This window comes from Bufo bufo, chromosome 5, assembly GCF_905171765.1.
Source record: "Bufo bufo chromosome 5, aBufBuf1.1, whole genome shotgun sequence".
Taxonomy (NCBI): domain Eukaryota; kingdom Metazoa; phylum Chordata; class Amphibia; order Anura; family Bufonidae; genus Bufo; species Bufo bufo.
Genome location: NC_053393.1, coordinates 1,867,949 through 1,885,600, shown reverse-complemented (window position 1 = coordinate 1,885,600; position 17,652 = coordinate 1,867,949). Strand labels below are relative to the sequence as shown.

Here is a 17,652-nt window from a genome sequence, read left to right as displayed (position 1 = left end):
CTCAGGTGTGCCCTGCACTCCATTCTGTGGGGTGGTGGGTCTCAGGTGTGCCCTGCACTCCATTCTGTGGGGTGGTGGGTCTCAGGTGTGCCCTGCACTCCATTCTGTGGGGTGGTGGGTCTCAGGTGTGCCCTGCACTCCATTCTGTGGGGTGGTGGGTCTCAGGTGTGCCCTGCACTCCATTCTGTGGGGTGGTGGGTCTCAGGTGTGCCCTGCACTCCATTCTGTGGGGTGGTGGGTCTCAGGTGTGCCCTGCACTCCATTCTGTAGGGTGGTGGGTCTCAGGTGTGCCCTGCACTCCATTCTGTGGGGTGGTGGGTTTCGGGTGTGCCCTGCACTCCATTCTGTAGGGTGGTGGGTCTCAGGTGTGCCCTGCACTCCATTCTGTAGAGTGGTGGGTCTCAGGTGTGCCCTGCACTCCATTCTGTGGGGTGGTGGGTCTCAGGTGTCCCCTGCACTCCATTCTGTAGAGTGGTGGGTCTCAGGTGTGCCCTGCACTCCATTCTGTAGGGTGGTGGGTCTCAGGTGTGCCCTGCACTCCATTCTGTGGGGTGGTGGGTCTCAGGTGTCCCCTGCACTCCATTCTGTAGAGTGGTGGGTCTCAGGTGTGCCCTGCACTCCATTCTGTAGGGTGGTGGGTCTCAGGTGTGCCCTGCACTCCATTCTGTAGGGTGGTGGGTCTCAGGTGTGCCCTGCACTCCATTCTGTAGGGTGGTGGGTCTCGGGTGTGCCCTGCACTTCATTCTGTGAGGTGGGGGGTCTCGGGTGGGCCCTGCACTCCATTCTGTAGGGTGGTGGGTCTCAGGTGTGCCCTGCACTCCATTCTGTGGGGTGGTGGGTCTCAGGTGTGCCCTGCACTCCATTCTGTAGGGTGGTGGGTCTCGGGTGTGCCCTGCACTCCATTCTGTGAGGTGGGGGGTCTCGGGTGTGCCCTGCACTCCATTCTGTGAGGTGGGGGGTCTCGGGTGTGCCCTGCACCTCATTCTGTAGGGTGGTGGGTCTCGGGTGTGCCCTGCACCTCATTCTGTAGGGTGGTGGGTCTCGGGTGTGGCTTAGACCTCAGTCTATTGGGTGGGGGATGCCTCATTCTTTAGGGTGGTGGGTCTCAGGTGTGCCTGGCACCTCATTCTTTAGGGTGGTGGGTCTCAGGTGTGCCTGGCACCTCATTCTTTAGGGTGGTGGGTCTCAGGTGTGCCCTGCACTCCATTCTGTAGGGTGGTGGGTCTCAGGTGTGCCCTGCACTCCATTCTGTGGGGTGGTGGGTCTCAGGTGTGCCCTGCACTCCATTCTGTAGGGTGGTGGGTCTCGGGTGTGCCCTGCACTCCATTCTGTGAGGTGGGGGGTCTCGGGTGTGCCCTGCACTCCATTCTGTGAGGTGGGGGGTCTCCGGTGTGCCCTGCACTCCATTCTGTGAGGTGGGGGGCCTCGGGTGTGCCCTGCACCTCATTCTGTAGGGTGGTGGGTCTCGGGTGTGCCCTGCACCTCATTCTGTAGGGTGGTGGGTCTCGGGTGTGCCTTGCACCCCATTCTGTAGGGTGGTGGGTCTCGGGTGTGGCTTAGACCTCATTCTATTGGGTGGGGGATGCCTCATTCTTTAGGGTGGTGGGTCTCAGGTGTGCCTGGCACCTCATTCTTTAGGGTGGTGGGTCTCAGGTGTGCCTGGCACCTCATTCTTTAGGGTGGTGGGTCTCAGGTGTGCCTGGCACCTCATTCTTTAGGGTGGTGGGTCTCAGGTGTGGCAGGCGTCTCATTCTGTCGGGTGACGGGCATCTCATTCTGTGCACACAGCCCTCTAATATCCTGCTGGATGCAGACTGTCTGGTGAAGCTGTGTGACTTCGGACTGGCACGCTCTCTCTATCAGATCCAGGAGGATTCTGGGAATCCAGCGCTCACGGAGTATGTGGCCACCCGCTGGTACCGTGCTCCAGAAATATTACTGGCATCTCACAGGTTTGTGGGGGGAAAGGGGTGATGAGAAGTCTGACCTATAGAGGCCCGTGCCGACTGCCCGCTGTCATCTCCTGCAGGTACACAAAGGGCGTGGACATGTGGAGTGTGGGCTGCATCCTGGCGGAGATGCTGCTGGGCAAACCGCTCTTCCCGGGAACCTCCACCATTAACCAGATAGAGCGCATCATGAGCTTCATCCCCGCGCCTTCTCAGGAAGGTAGGTGTGCTGCTGTATTTGTGATCACGGGGAGGTAGGTGTGCTGCCGTATCACCGGTCACAGGCACGTAGGTGTGCTGCTGTATCGCCGCTCACAGGGAGGTAGGTGTGCTGCTGTATTTGTGATCACAGGGAGGTAGGTGTGCTGCTTTATCACCGGTCACAGGAAAGTAGGTGTGCTGCTGTATCACCGCTCACAGGGAGGTAGGTGTGCTGCTGTAACTGCTCACAGGGAGGTAGGTGTGCTGCTGTATCACCGCTCACAGGGAGGTAGGTGTGCTGCTGTATTTGTGATCACAGGGAGGTAGGTGTGCTGCTTTATCACCGGTCACAGGAAGGTAGGTGTGCTGCTGTATCACCGCTCACAGGGAGGTAGGTGTGCTGCTGTAACTGCTCACAGGGAGGTAGGTGTGCTGCTGTATCACCGCTCACAGGGAGGTAGGTGTGCTGCTGTATCACCGCTCACAGGGAGGTAGGTGTGCTGCTGTATCACTTCTCACAGGGAGGTAGGTGTGCTGCTGTAACTGCTCACAGGGAGGTAGGTGTGCTGCTGTAACTGCTCACAGGGAGGTAGGTGTGCTGCTGTAACTGCTCACAGGGAGGTAGGTGTGCTGCTGTATCACCGCTCACAGGGAGGTAGGTGTGCTGCTGTATCACTGCTCACAGGGAGGTAGGTGTGCTGCTGTATCACCGCTCACAGGGAGGTAGGTGTGCTGCTGTATCGCCGCTCACAGGGAGGTAGGTGTGCTGCCGTATCGCCGCTCACAGGGAGGTAGGTGTGCTGCTGTATCGCCGCTCACAGGGAGGTAGGTGTGCTGCTGTATCACCGCTCACAGGGAGGTAGGTGTGCTGCTGTATCACCGCTCACAGGGAGGTAGGTGTGCTGCTGTATCACTGCTCACAGGGAGGTAGGTGTGCTGCTGTATTTGTGATCACGGGGAGGTAGGTGTGCTGCCGTATCACCGGTCACAGGCACGTAGGTGTGCTGCTGTATCGCCGCTCACAGGGAGGTAGGTGTGCTGCTGTATTTGTGATCACAGGGAGGTAGGTGTGCTGCTTTATCACCGGTCACAGGAAGGTAGGTGTGCTGCTGTATCACCACTCACAGGGAGGTAGGTGTGCTGCTGTAACTGCTCACAGGGAGGTAGGTGTGCTGCTGTATCACCGCTCACAGGGAGGTAGGTGTGCTGCTGTATCGCCGCTCACAGGGAGGTAGGTGTGCTGCTGTATCGCCGCTCACAGGGAGGTAGGTGTGCTGCTGTATCACCGCTCACAGGGAGGTAGGTGTGCTGCTGTATCACTGCTCACAGGGAGGTAGGTGTGCTGCTGTAACTGCTCACAGGGAGGTAGGTGTGCTGCTGTATCACCGCTCACAGGGAGGTAGGTGTGCTGCTGTAACTGCTCACAGGGAGGTAGGTGTGCTGCTGTATCACCGCTCACAGGGAGGTAGGTGTGCTGCTGTATCACCGCTCACAGGGAGGTAGGTGTGCTGCTGTATCACTGCTCACAGGGAGGTAGGTGTGCTGCTGTATCACCGCTCACAGGGAGGTAGGTGTGCTGCTGTATCACTGCTCACAGGGAGGTAGGTGTTCTGCTGTATCACTGCTCACAGGGAGGTAGGTGTGCTGCTGTATCACCGCTCACAGGGAGGTAGGTGTGCTGCTGTATCACTGCTCACAGGGAGGTAGGTGTGCTGCTGTATCACTGCTCACAGGGAGGTAGGTGTGCTGCTGTATCACCGCTCACAGGGAGGTAGGTGTGCTGCTGTATCACTGCTCACAGGGAGGTAGGTGTGCTGCTGTATCACTGCTCACAGGGAGGTAGGTGTGCTGCCGTATCACTGCTCACAGGGAGGTAGGTGTGCTGCCGTATCACCGCTCACAGGGAGGTAGGTGTGCTGCCGTATCACCGCTCACAGGGAGGTAGGTGTGCTGCCGTATCACCGCTCACAGGGAGGTAGGTGTGCTGCTGTAACTGCTCACAGGGAGGTAGGTGTGCTGCTGTATCACCGCTCACAGGGAGGTAGGTGTGCTGCTGTATCACTGCTCACAGGGAGGTAGGTGTGCTGCTGTATCACTGCTCACAGGGAGGTAGGTGTGCTGCTGTATCACCGCTCACAGGGAGGTAGGTGTGCTGCTGTATCACCGCTCACAGGGAGGTAGGTGTGCTGTTGTATCACCGCTCACAGGGAGGTAGGTGTGCTTCCTGGTTTATGTCTTAGGTCTCTCTTTCTTCTTGCAGACATCTTGGCTATAAAGTCAGAATATGGCGCCTCGATGATCAGCCGGATGAACAGCCGGTGAGTGACACAGACCATTATCCCGGCCCTGGCTCTCAGCGTTGTACTGGGTTATAGGTGACCTGTCAGGAGGGGGCGCTCTCTCTAGTCTGTATGTGTACCAGGCGTTGCCCCGGGTCCCTCATGTCTTCTGTGTCCTGTCTGTAGTCAGAAGACTCCTCTGCTGGAGCTGCTGCCTGCGACCTGCCCCCCAGAAGCCATCGACCTGCTCAGTAAACTCCTCGTCTTCAACCCAGACAAGAGGCTGACGGCCGAAGAGGCCCTGGAGCATCCGTATGTGCGCAGGTGTGTGCTGTGTCCACCCGGAGCATCCGTACGTGCGCAGGTGTGTGTTCTGTGTCCGCCTGGCGCATCTGTGTGTGTTCTGTGTCCGCCTGGAGCATCTGTGTGTGTGCAGTGTCCGCCTGGAGCATCTTTGTGTGTGCAGTGTCCGCCTGGAGAATCTGTGTGTGTGCAGTGTCCGCCTGGAGCATCTTTGTGTGTGCAGTGTCCGCCTGGAGCATCTTTGTGTGTGCAGTGTCCGCCTGGAGCATCTTTGTGTGTGCAGTGTCCGCCTGGAGCATCTTTGTGTGTGCAGTGTCCGCCTGGAGCATCTTTGTGTGTGCAGTGTCCGCCTGGAGCATCTTTGTGTGTGCAGTGTCCGCCTGGAGCATCTTTGTGTGTGCAGTGTCCGCCTGGAGCATCTTTGTGTGTGCAGTGTCCGCCTGGAGCATCTTTGTGTGTGCAGTGTCCGCCTGGAGCATCTTTGTGTGTGCAGTGTCCGCCTGGAGCATCTTTGTGTGTGCAGTGTCCGCCTGGAGCATCTTTGTGTGTGCAGTGTCCGCCTGGAGCATCTTTGTGTGTGCAGTGTCCGCCTGGAGCATCTTTGTGTGTGCAGTGTCCGCCTGGAGCATCTGTGTGTGTGCAGTGTCCGCCTGGAGCATCTGTACTGTATGTGTGCAGGTGTGTGTCCGTGTTGCGGTCTTGTGATGGCCACGCCGGGGCTGAGGACCACTGTATGTGTAGAAGGTGTATGGTTGTGTGGCGGTAGCAGTTGGTGTCCTGCTGGAATGTGCTGCCTTCTGGTGACACCCGCTTCTGCAGCTTTCGCCCGTCTGGGGACCCCGCAGTAATGCTGAATCGTGTCTTTCAGGTTTCACTCTGCGGTTCGGGAGCCGGCGCTGGATTATGACGTCATTCTCCCTCTGGATGACGACATTCAGCTCTCTGTGGCAGAGTACAGGAACAAGTTGTATGAGGTGAGTACCAGCAGAGGCGCCACACTGTGGGGGCAGTGACCTCATGAGGGGCTTATGGGGGTGGGCCAACCCTGGAGCCTGTCACTTGCTTCTGTTTGGGTGAGATCCCAATCACCCAAACATTTTGACAATATTTTCATCCCCATCGTGTGCAGGTCAGTGCTCTGTCCTCTGACCGGTCTCTGCTCTTATCTCTCTATGGAGCGGGTCTGTGCAGGTCAGTGCTCTGTCCTCTGACCGGTCTCTGCTCTTATCTCTCTATGGAGCGGGTCTGTGCAGGTCAGTGCTCTGTCCTCTGACCGGTCTCTGCTCTTATCTCTCTATGGAGCGGGTCTGTGCAGGTCATTGCTCTGTCCTCTGACCGGTCTCTGCTCTTATCTCTGGATGGAGCGGGTCTCTGCAGGTCATTGCTCTGTCCTCTGACCGGTCTCTGCTCTTATCTCTGGATGGAGCGGGTCTGTGCAGGTCAGTGTTTTTTCCTCTGACCGCTCTCTGCTCTTATCTCTGGATGGAGCGGGTCAGTGCAGGTCATTGCTCTGTCCTCTGACCGGTCTCTGCTCTTATCTCTGGATGGAGCGGTTCTGTGCAGGTCAGTGCTCTGTCCTCTGACCGGTCTCTGCTCTTATCTCTGGATAGAGCGGGTCTGTGCAGGTCATTGCTCTGTCCTCTGACCGGTCTCTGCTCTTATCTCTGGATGGAGCCGGTCTGTGCAGGTCAGTGTTTTTTCCTCTGACCGGTCTCTGCTCTTATCTCTGCATTGCTCTGTTCTCTGACCGGTCTCTGCTCTTATCTCTGGATGGAGCGGGTCTCTGCAGGTCATTGCTCTGTCCTCTGACCGGTCTCTGCTTTTATCTTTAGATGATTCTTGAAAGAAAAAGCAACACACGGAGGCAGAAACGGGAGACCCTTAAAGAGAGCCTCCAACCCTCGGCCAAACATCCACAGAATGCAGGTGGTCAGCAGGCAAAGGAGAAGGACCTGGCGCCCCCCATACCCAGCACCAACCATGGACCCGCGGGGAAAACCGTCGTTAGTGAATCTGCCCCAAAACCTGAGAGCGGTGTGCAGAGCAGCCTGCCGCCGGGGCCGAAGTCTCCTGTATACAACCCCATAACCCACAGCGTCAGCCAGCGTACGTACGCCCTCCTCGCCCTCCATCATTGGACGCCGTTCTTGGCTTGGGTCACCATAAGAATGTGTCTGTTTCCCTTGTAGTGGGGTCCGGCCATTGGCGAGGAGCTCCCCAGATGAGAAGATCAGGAAGTCAGCAAAGTCAGGAGCCCACCATGGCCTCGGGTGCACAAGGGGTAAGAGGAGTGCTGCAGGGGCTCCACTTAATACTGCGCGGCGCCCTTTACTGCGCAGCTCCACAGCAAATGTTTAAATGGATCCCACCCCAGCAACGCCCGCTCCTGCATCCAGTCAGACCAGGCCCGGCAGCCGCTCCGCCCGTCTCCTGCATCCAGTCAGACCAGGCCCGGCAGCCGCTCCGCCCGTCTCCTTCATCCAGTCAGACCAGGCCCGGCAGCCGCTCCGCCCGTCTCCTGCATCCAGTCAGACCAGGCCCGGCAGCCGCTCCGCCCGTCTCCTGCATGTATATACTGTGTCATGTCACTGTATATGATGTATAGTACAGAGGGACCTGACAATCACAGCTTTCAGTCCTCCTCCCGGACAGCCCCCTTCTGAGTTTGGGCCCCGTAGCAGCCATTTCCACTATAGCTACGCCCCTGTGGGACAGTGAGGCCCGGCAGGATTAAAGGGGTCCTCCCTTGTGGCTCGGAGTGACCCCGGAGCGCAGGTAGCGTGACTGACAGAGAATCTCTTGTTATTCTTTAAAGGGAATGTGTTGTGTAACCGAGCGAGGTGTGTATAATAGGGCAGAGGAGGTGTGAGGGAGAAGACTGCGGAGGTGTGAGGGAGAAGACTGCGGAGGTGTGAGGGAGAAGACTGCGGAGGTGTGAGGGAGAAGACTGCGGAGGTGTGAGGGAGAAGACTGCGGAGGTGTGAGGGAGAAGACTGCGGAGGTGTGAGGGAGAAGACTGCGGAGGTGTGAGGGAGAAGACTGCGGAGGTGTGAGGGAGAAGACTGCGGAGGTGTGAGGGAGAAGACTGCGGAGGTGTGAGGAGGTGTGAGGGAGAAGACTGCGGAGGTGTGAGGGAGAAGACTGCGGAGGTGTGAGGGAGAAGACTGCAGGGGTGTGAGGGAGAAGACTGCGGAGGTGTATGACAGTGCAGCGGAGGTGTGAGGGAGAAGACTGCGGATGTGTATGACAGGGCAGCGGAGGTGTGAGGGAGAAGACTGCGGATGTGTATGACAGGGCAGCGGAGGTGTGAGGGAGAAGACTGCGGATGTGTATGACAGGGCAGCGGAGGTGTGAGGGAGAAGACTGCGGATGTGTATGACAGGGCAGCGGAGGTGTGAGGGAGAAGACTGCGGAGGTGTGAGGGAGAAGACTGCGGATGTGTATGACAGGGCAGCGGAGGTGTGAGGGAGAAGACTGCGGATGTGTATGACAGGGCAGCGGAGGTGTGAGGGAGAAGACTGCGGATGTGTATGACAGGGCAGCGGAGGTGTGAGGGAGAAGACTGCGGAGGTGTGAGGAGGTGTGAGGGAGAAGACTGCGGAGGTGTGAGGGAGAAGACTGCGGAGGTGTGAGGGAGAAGACTGCGGAGGTGTGAGGGAGAAGACTGCGGAGGTGTGAGGGAGAAGACAGTGGAGTTGTATGACAGGGCAGCGGAGGTGTGAGGGAGAAGACAGCGGATGTGTATGACAGGGCAGCGGAGGTGTGAGGGAGAAGACTGCGGATGTGTATGACAGGGCAGCGGAGGTGTGAGGGAGAAGACTGCGGAGGTGTGAGGGAGAAGACTGCGGAGGTGTGAGGGAGAAGACTGCGGAGGTGTGAGGGAGAAGACAGTGGAGTTGTATGACAGGGCAGCGGAGATGTGAGGGAGAAGACTGCGGATGTGTATGACAGGGCAGCGGAGGTGTGAGGGAGAAGACTGCGGATGTGTATGACAGGGCAGCGGAGGTGTGAGGGAGAAGACTGTGGAGGTGTATGACAGGGCAGCGGAGGTGTGAGGGAGAAGACTGCGGATGTGTATGACAGGGCAGCGGAGGTGTGAGGGAGAAGACTGCGGATGTGTATGACAGGGCAGCGGAGGTGTGAGGGAGAAGACTGCGGAGGTGTATGACAGGGCAGCGGAGGTGTGAGGGAGAAGACTGCGGAGGTGTGAGGGAGAAGACTGCGGATGTGTATGACAGGGCAGCGGAGGTGTGAGGGAGAAGACTGCGGATGTGTATGACAGGGCAGCGGAGGTGTGAGGGAGAAGACTGTGGAGGTGTATGACAGGGCAGCGGAGGTGTGAGGGAGAAGACTGCGGATGTGTATGACAGGGCAGCGGAGGTGTGAGGGAGAAGACTGCGGATGTGTATGACAGGGCAGCGGAGGTGTGAGGGAGAAGACTGCGGATGTGTATGACAGGGCAGCGGAGGTGTGAGGGAGAAGACTGCGGAGGTGTATGACAGGGCAGCGGAGGTGTGAGGGAGAAGACTGCGGAGGTGTGAGGGAGAAGACTGCGGAGGTGTGAGGGAGAAGACTGCGGAGGTGTGAGGGAGAAGACTGCGGAGGTGTGAGGGAGAAGACTGCGGAGGTGTGAGGGAGAAGACTGCGGAGGTGTGAGGGAGAAGACTGCGGAGGTGTGAGGGAGAAGACAGTGGAGTTGTATGACAGGGCAGCGGAGGTGTGAGGGAGAAGACTGCGGATGTGTATGACAGGGCAGCGGAGGTGTGAGGGAGAAGACTGCGGATGTGTATGACAGGGCAGCGGATGTGTGAGGGAGAAGACTGCGGAGGTGTGAGGGAGAAGACTGCGGAGGTGTGAGGGAGAAGACTGCGGAGGTGTGAGGGAGAAGACTGCGGAGGTGTGAGGGAGAAGACTGTGGAGGTGTATGACAGGGCAGCGGAGGTGTGAGGGAGAAGACTGCGGATGTGTATGACAGGGCAGCGGAGGTGTGAGGGAGAAGACTGCGGATGTGTATGACAGGGCAGCGGAGGTGTGAGGGAGAAGACTGCGGATGTGTATGACAGGGCAGCGGAGGTGTGAGGGAGAAGACTGCGGAGGTGTATGACAGGGCAGCGGAGGTGTGAGGGAGAAGACTGCGGAGGTGTGAGGGAGAAGACTGCGGAGGTGTGAGGGAGAAGACTGCGGAGGTGTGAGGGAGAAGACTGCGGAGGTGTGAGGGAGAAGACTGCGGAGGTGTGAGGGAGAAGACAGTGGAGTTGTATGACAGGGCAGCGGAGGTGTGAGGGAGAAGACTGCGGATGTGTATGACAGGGCAGCGGAGGTGTGAGGGAGAAGACTGCGGATGTGTATGACAGGGCAGCGGATGTGTGAGGGAGAAGACTGCGGAGGTGTGAGGGAGAAGACTGCGGAGGTGTGAGGGAGAAGACTGCGGAGGTGTGAGGGAGAAGACTGCGGAGGTGTGAGGGAGAAGACTGCGGAGTTGTATGACAGGGCAGCGGAGGTGTGAGGGAGAAGACTGCGGATGTGTATGACAGGGCAGCGGAGGTGTGAGGGAGAAGACTGCGGATGTGTATGACAGGGCAGCGGAGGTGTGAGGGAGAAGACTGCGGATGTGTATGACAGGGCAGCGGAGGTGTGAGGGAGAAGACAGCGGAGGTGTATGACAGGGCAGCGGAGGTGTGAGGGAGAAGACAGCGGAGGTGTATGACAGGGCAGCGGAGGTGTGAGGGAGAAGACTGCGGAGGTGTGAGGAGGTGTGAGGGAGAAGACTGCGGAGGTGTGAGGGAGAAGACTGCGGAGGTGTGAGGGAGAAGACTGCGGAGGTGTGAGGGAGAAGACTGCGGAGGTGTGAGGGAGAAGACTGCGGAGGTGTGAGGGAGAAGACTGCGGAGGTGTGAGGGAGAAGACTGCGGAGGTGTATGACAGGGCAGCGGAGGTGTGAGGGAGAAGACAGCGGAGGTGTGATGGAGAAGACAGCGGAGGTGTGAGGGAGAAGACAGCGGAGGTGTGAGGGAGAAGACAGCGGAGGTGTGAGGGAGAAGACAGCGGAGGTGTGAGGGAGAAGACAGCGGAGGTGTGAGGGAGAAGACAGCGGAGGTGTGAGGGAGAAGACAGCGGAGGTGTGAGGGAGAAGACAGCGGAGGTGTGAGGGAGAAGACAGCGGAGGTGTGAGGGAGAAGACAGCGGAGGTGTATGACAGGGCAGCGGAGATGTGAGGGAGAAGACAGCGGATGTGTATGACAGGGCAGCGGAGGTGTGAGGGAGAAGACTGCGGATGTGTATGACAGGGCAGCGGAGGTGTGAGGGAGAAGACTGCGGATGTGTATGACAGGGCAGCGGAGGTGTGAGGGAGAAGACTGCGGATGTGTATGACAGGGCAGCGGAGGTGTGAGGGAGAAGACTGCGGATGTGTACAGGGCAGCGGAGGTGTGAGGGAGAAGACTGCGGATGTGTATGACAGGGCAGCGGAGGTGTGAGGGAGAAGACTGCGGATGTGTATGACAGGGCAGCGGAGGTGTGAGGGAGAAGACTGCGGATGTGTATGACAGGGCAGCGGAGGTGTGAGGGAGAAGACTGCGGATGTGTATGACAGGGCAGCGGAGGTGTGAGGGAGAAGACTGCGGATGTGTATGACAGGGCAGCGGAGGTGTGAGGGAGAAGACTGCGGATGTGTATGACAGGGCAGCGGAGGTGTGAGGGAGAAGACTGCGGATGTGTATGACAGGGCAGCGGAGGTGTGAGGGAGAAGACTGCGGATGTGTATGACAGGGCAGCGGAGGTGTGAGGGAGAAGACTGCGGATGTGTATGACAGGGCAGCGGAGGTGTGAGGGAGAAGACTGCGGATGTGTATGACAGGGCAGCGGAGGTGTGAGGGAGAAGACTGCGGAGGTGTGAGGGAGAAGACTGCGGATGTGTAGTTGAGCTGCCCTCCTCGGCCTTGTAATTGCTCAGGTCGTGCCGGGCAGGGGTCACATCTTCCGGAGTTTATGGCGTCAGGCGTCCCTTTGACCGGTGCCCTCCATGGAGTACGAGCAGGTCACTGCTGATGAGTATAAAGGGTCGCCTGTCGCCCGCTCCCTGTGCCCCGTGTGTGGTGCCCGGGTGCTATCACCGATGGCCGCACACATGCACCAACTGACGCTAAACTACTGGCGAAAAATAACAGCAAACAAAGTGACACATTCCCTTTAAAGGAGCACTCTGCACCAGATGTCCTCCCGGAGGTCTCTCCATCTCTTCTCCGTCCTGTCTCTTTTGGACGGTCTCTTAAAGGTTAATGTTAAATGCTCTAGTCTAGCCGCTCCAGTTGTGGCCCCCTGGATAACACACAGCATAGAAGAGTGGTAGAGGGGGTCTTCCTGCTGCGGCCCCCTGGATAACACACAGCATAGAAGAGTGGTAGAGGGGGTCTTCCTGCTGCGGCCCCCTGGATAACACACAGCATAGAAGAGTGGTAGAGGGGGTCTTCCTGCTGCGGCCCCCTGGATAACACACAGCATAGAAGAGTGGTAGAGGGGGTCTTCCTGCTGCGGCCCCCTGGATAACACACAGCATAGAAGAGTGGTAGAGGGGGTCTTCCTGCTGCGGCCCCCTGGATAACACACAGCATAGAAGAGTGGTAGAGGGGGTCTTCCTGCTGCGGCCCCCTGGATAACACACAGCATAGAAGAGTGGTAGAGGGGGTCTTCCTGCTGCGGCCCCCTGGATAACACACAGCATAGAAGAGTGGTAGAGGGGGTCTTCCTGCTGCGGCCCCCTGGATAACACACAGCATAGAAGAGTGGTAGAGGGGGTCTTCCTGCTGCGGCCCCCTGGATAACACACAGCATAGAAGAGTGGTAGAGGGGGTCTTCCTGCTGCGGCCCCCTGGATAACACACAGCATAGAAGAGTGGTAGAGGGGGTCTTCCTGCTGCGGCCCCCTGGATAACACACAGCATAGAAGAGTGGTAGAGGGGGTCTTCCTGCTGCGGCCCCCTGGATAACACACAGCATAGAAGAGTGGTAGAGGGGGTCTTCCTGCTGCGGCCCCCTGGATAACACACAGCATAGAAGAGTGGTAGAGGGGGTCTTCCTGCTGCGGCCCCCTGGATAACACACAGCATAGAAGAGTGGTAGAGGGGGTCTTCCTGCTGCGGCCCCCTGGATAACACACAGCATAGAAGAGTGGTAGAGGGGGTCTTCCTGCTGCGGCCCCCTGGATAACACACAGCATAGAAGAGTGGTAGAGGGGGTCTTCCTGCTGCGGCCCCCTGGATAACACACAGCATAGAAGAGTGGTAGAGGGGGTCTTCCTGCTGCGGCCCCCTGGATAACACACAGCATAGAAGAGTGGTAGAGGGGGTCTTCCTGCTGCGGCCCCCTGGATAACACACAGCATAGAAGAGTGGTAGAGGGGGTCTTCCTGCTGCGGCCCCCTGGATAACACACAGCATAGAAGAGTGGTAGAGGGGGTCTTCCTGCTGCGGCCCCCTGGATAACACACAGCATAGAAGAGTGGTAGAGGGGGTCTTCCTGCTGCGGCCCCCTGGATAACACACAGCATAGAAGAGTGGTAGAGGGGGTCTTCCTGCTGCGGCCCCCTGGATAACACACAGCATAGAAGAGTGGTAGAGGGGGTCTTCCTGCTGCGGCCCCCTGGATAACACACAGCATAGAAGAGTGGTAGAGGGGGTCTTCCTGCTGCGGCCCCCTGGATAACACACAGCATAGAAGAGTGGTAGAGGGGGTCTTCCTGCTGCGGCCCCCTGGATAACACACAGCATAGAAGAGTGGTAGAGGGGGTCTTCCTGCTGCGGCCCCCTGGATAACACACAGCATAGAAGAGTGGTAGAGGGGGTCTTCCTGCTGCGGCCCCCTGGATAACACACAGCATAGAAGAGTGGTAGAGGGGGTCTTCCTGCTGCGGCCCCCTGGATAACACACAGCATAGAAGAGTGGTAGAGGGGGTCTTCCTGCTGCGGCCCCCTGGATAACACACAGCATAGAAGAGTGGTAGAGGGGGTCTTCCTGCTGCGGCCCCCTGGATAACACACAGCATAGAAGAGTGGTAGAGGGGGTCTTCCTGCTGCGGCCCCCTGGATAACACACAGCATAGAAGAGTGGTAGAGGGGGTCTTCCTGCTGCGGCCCCCTGGATAACACACAGCATAGAAGAGTGGTAGAGGGGGTCTTCCTGCTGCGGCCCCCTGGATAACACACAGCATAGAAGAGTGGTAGAGGGGGTCTTCCTGCTGCGGCCCCCTGGATAACACACAGCATAGAAGAGTGGTAGAGGGGGTCTTCCTGCTGCGGCCCCCTGGATAACACACAGCATAATAGACCGTAATATGTTCTTCTATTAGGTTTCATTACACCTTACAGGTATATTACAGTATTGTTATATCGCAGTATATTATAGTATACATTACAGTATATCATTATATTACAGTATATTATAGTATAGTCCATTATAGATTAGTTATATTACAGTATATTATATCGCAGTATATTATAGTACAGTATATCATTATAGTATATTACAGTATATTATATTACAGTAAATTATATCGTAGTATATATTACAGTACAGTATATCATATTACAGTATATTATAGTATAGTCAATTATAGTAGATTAGTTATATTACAGTAAATTATTATAGTATTACAGTATATTATAGTACAGTATTTCATTGTATATTATAGTACAGTATATCATTATAGTATATTACAGTATATTATAGTATAGTATATCATAGTATATTATAGTACAGTATATTATAGTATATATTACAGTATATTATAGTACAGTATATCATTACAGTATATTATAGTACAGTATATTATAGTATATATTACAGTATATTATAGTACAGTATATCATTACAGTATATTATAGTACAGTATATCATTACAGTATATTATAGTACAGTATATTATAGTATATATTACAGTATATTATAGTACAGTATATCATTATAATATATTACAGTATATTATAGTATAGTATATCATAGTATATTATAGTACAGTATATTATAGTATATATTACAGTATATTATAGTATATATTACAGTATATTATAGTATATATTACAGTATATTATAGTACAGTATATCATTATAGTATATTACAGTATATTATAGTATAGTATATCATAGTATATTATAGTACAGTATATTATAGTATATATTACAGTATATTATAGTATATATTACACTATATTATAGTACAGTATATTATAGTACAGTATATTATAGTACAGTATATCATTATAGTATATTATAGTACAGTATATCATTATAGTATATTATAGTACAGTATATTATAGTACAGTATATCATTATAGTATATTATAGTACAGTATATTATAGTACAGTATATCATTATAGTTTATTATAGTACAGTATATCATTATAGTATATTATAGTACAGTATATCATTATAGTATATTATAGTACAGTATATCATTATAGTATATTATATTACAGTATATCATTATAGTATATTATAGTACAGTATATCATTATAGTATATTATAGTACAGTATATCATTATAGTATATTATAGTACAGTATATCATTATAGTTTATTATATTACAGTATATCATTATAGTATATTATAGTACAGTATATCATTATAGTTTATTATATTACAGTATATCATTATAGTATATTATAGTACAGTATATCATTATAGTATATTATAGTACAGTATATTATAGTACAGTATATTATAGTACAGTATATCATTATAGTATATTATAGTACAGTATATCATTATAGTATATTATATTACAGTATATCATTATAGTTTATTATATTACAGTATATCATTATAGTTTATTATATTACAGTATATCATTATAGTATATTATATTACAGTATATCATTATAGTATATTATAGTACAGTATATCATTATAGTATATTATAGTACAGTATATTATAGTACAGTATATCATTATAGTTTATTATATTACAGTATATCATTATAGTATATTATAGTACAGTATATCATTATAGTATATTATAGTACAGTATATCATTATAGTATATTATAGTACAGTATATCATTATAGTTTATTATATTACAGTATATCATTATAGTTTATTATATTACAGTATATCATTATAGTATATTATAGTACAGTATATCATTATAGTATATTATAGTACAGTATATCATTATAGTATATTATAGTACAGTATATCATTATAGTTTATTATATTACAGTATATCATTATAGTATATTATAGTACAGTATATCATTATAGTATATTATAGTACAGTATATTATAGTACAGTATATCATTATAGTATATTATAGTACAGTATATTATAGTACAGTATATTATAGTACAGTATATCATTACAGTATATCATTATAGTATATTATAGTACAGTATATCATTATAGTTTATTATATTACAGTATATCATTATAGTTTATTATATTACAGTATATCATTATAGTATATTATATTACAGTATATCATTATAGTATATTATAGTACAGTATATCATTATAGTATATTATAGTACAGTATATTATAGTACAGTATATCATTATAGTTTATTATATTACAGTATATCATTATAGTATATTATAGTACAGTATATCATTATAGTATATTATAGTACAGTATATCATTATAGTATATTATAGTACAGTATATCATTATAGTTTATTATAGTACAGTATATCATTATAGTTTATTATATTACAGTATATCATTATAGTATATTATAGTACAGTATATCATTATAGTATATTATAGTACAGTATATCATTATAGTTTATTATATTACAGTATATCATTATAGTTTATTATATTACAGTATATCATTATAGTATATTATAGTACAGTATATCATTATAGTATATTATAGTACAGTATATCATTATAGTATATTATAGTACAGTATATTATAGTACAGTATATCATTATAGTATATTATAGTACAGTATATTATAGTATATATTACACTATATTATAGTACAGTATATCATTACAGTATATTATAGTACAGTATATTATAGTACAGTATATTATAGTACAGTATATCATTATAGTATATTATAGTACAGTATATCATTATAGTATATTATAGTACAGTATATTATAGTACAGTATATTATAGTACAGTATATCATTATAGTATATTATAATTAGGGATGAGTGAATTTCCGCTTATGAAATTCGTTCACACTTTGTTTGGTAGTAAAAGGTGAATTGCGTTATGGACTCCGTTTCCACGGACCGTAACGCAATTCTATGACGGAACGCCTTTGGAGACATTCTGTTATTCATTCCGTCATAGTCTATGGGCTGCAGAACGGATCGGTCCGGTGTCCGTTACGCTGGAGTCATGGAATTGCACAATATGAAATGCGCTCCTCCCCGGTCAGATCGCAGGACATTATTTTACAGTATAGGGAGTATATTACTACAGTTAGTATTTTTGGACACCGGCGGCGTTCCCCTTTATGGTCCGTTCCCAGCTGAAGCGATGCTGTAGGGACTTGTTGTGTTGATGCCGATGATATACAGTCAGGTCCGTAAATATTGGGACATGGACACAACTCTAACATTTTTGGCTCTATACACCACCACAATGGACGTGAGATTAATCGGACAAGATGTGCTTTACCTGCAGACTGTCAGCTGTAATCTGAGGGGATTTACATCCAAATCAGGTGAACGGTGCAGGAATTACAGCAGTTACATATGTGCCTCCCACTTGTTAAGGGACCAGAAGTAATGGGACAGAATAATAATCATAAATCAAACTCTCACTTTTTAATACTTGGTTACAAATCCTTTGCAGTCAATTACAGCCTGAAGTCTGGAGCATAGACATCCCCAGACGCTGGTCTCATCCCTGGTGATGCTCTGCCCGGCCTCTACTGCAACTGTCTTCAGTTCCTGCTTGTTCTT

The 17,652-nt window shown here is 51.3% G+C and overlaps 1 protein-coding gene across 1 annotated transcript in view; it reads left to right on the top strand.

Annotated features, from left to right (window-relative positions):
* The window catches only part of MAPK15 (mitogen-activated protein kinase 15), a 53,695-nt gene that overhangs the window by 30,560 nt on the left and 5,483 nt on the right, over nt 1–17,652 (top strand). Inside the window, exons 7-13 of the mRNA XM_040432631.1 lie at nt 1,789–1,952; nt 2,030–2,169; nt 4,411–4,468; nt 4,616–4,753; nt 5,601–5,706; nt 6,565–6,838; nt 6,922–7,013. Of these exons, the coding sequence (XP_040288565.1) occupies nt 1,789–1,952; nt 2,030–2,169; nt 4,411–4,468; nt 4,616–4,753; nt 5,601–5,706; nt 6,565–6,838; nt 6,922–7,013 (972 nt within the window). The remainder of the gene's footprint in view (nt 1–1,788; nt 1,953–2,029; nt 2,170–4,410; nt 4,469–4,615; nt 4,754–5,600; nt 5,707–6,564; nt 6,839–6,921; nt 7,014–17,652) is intronic.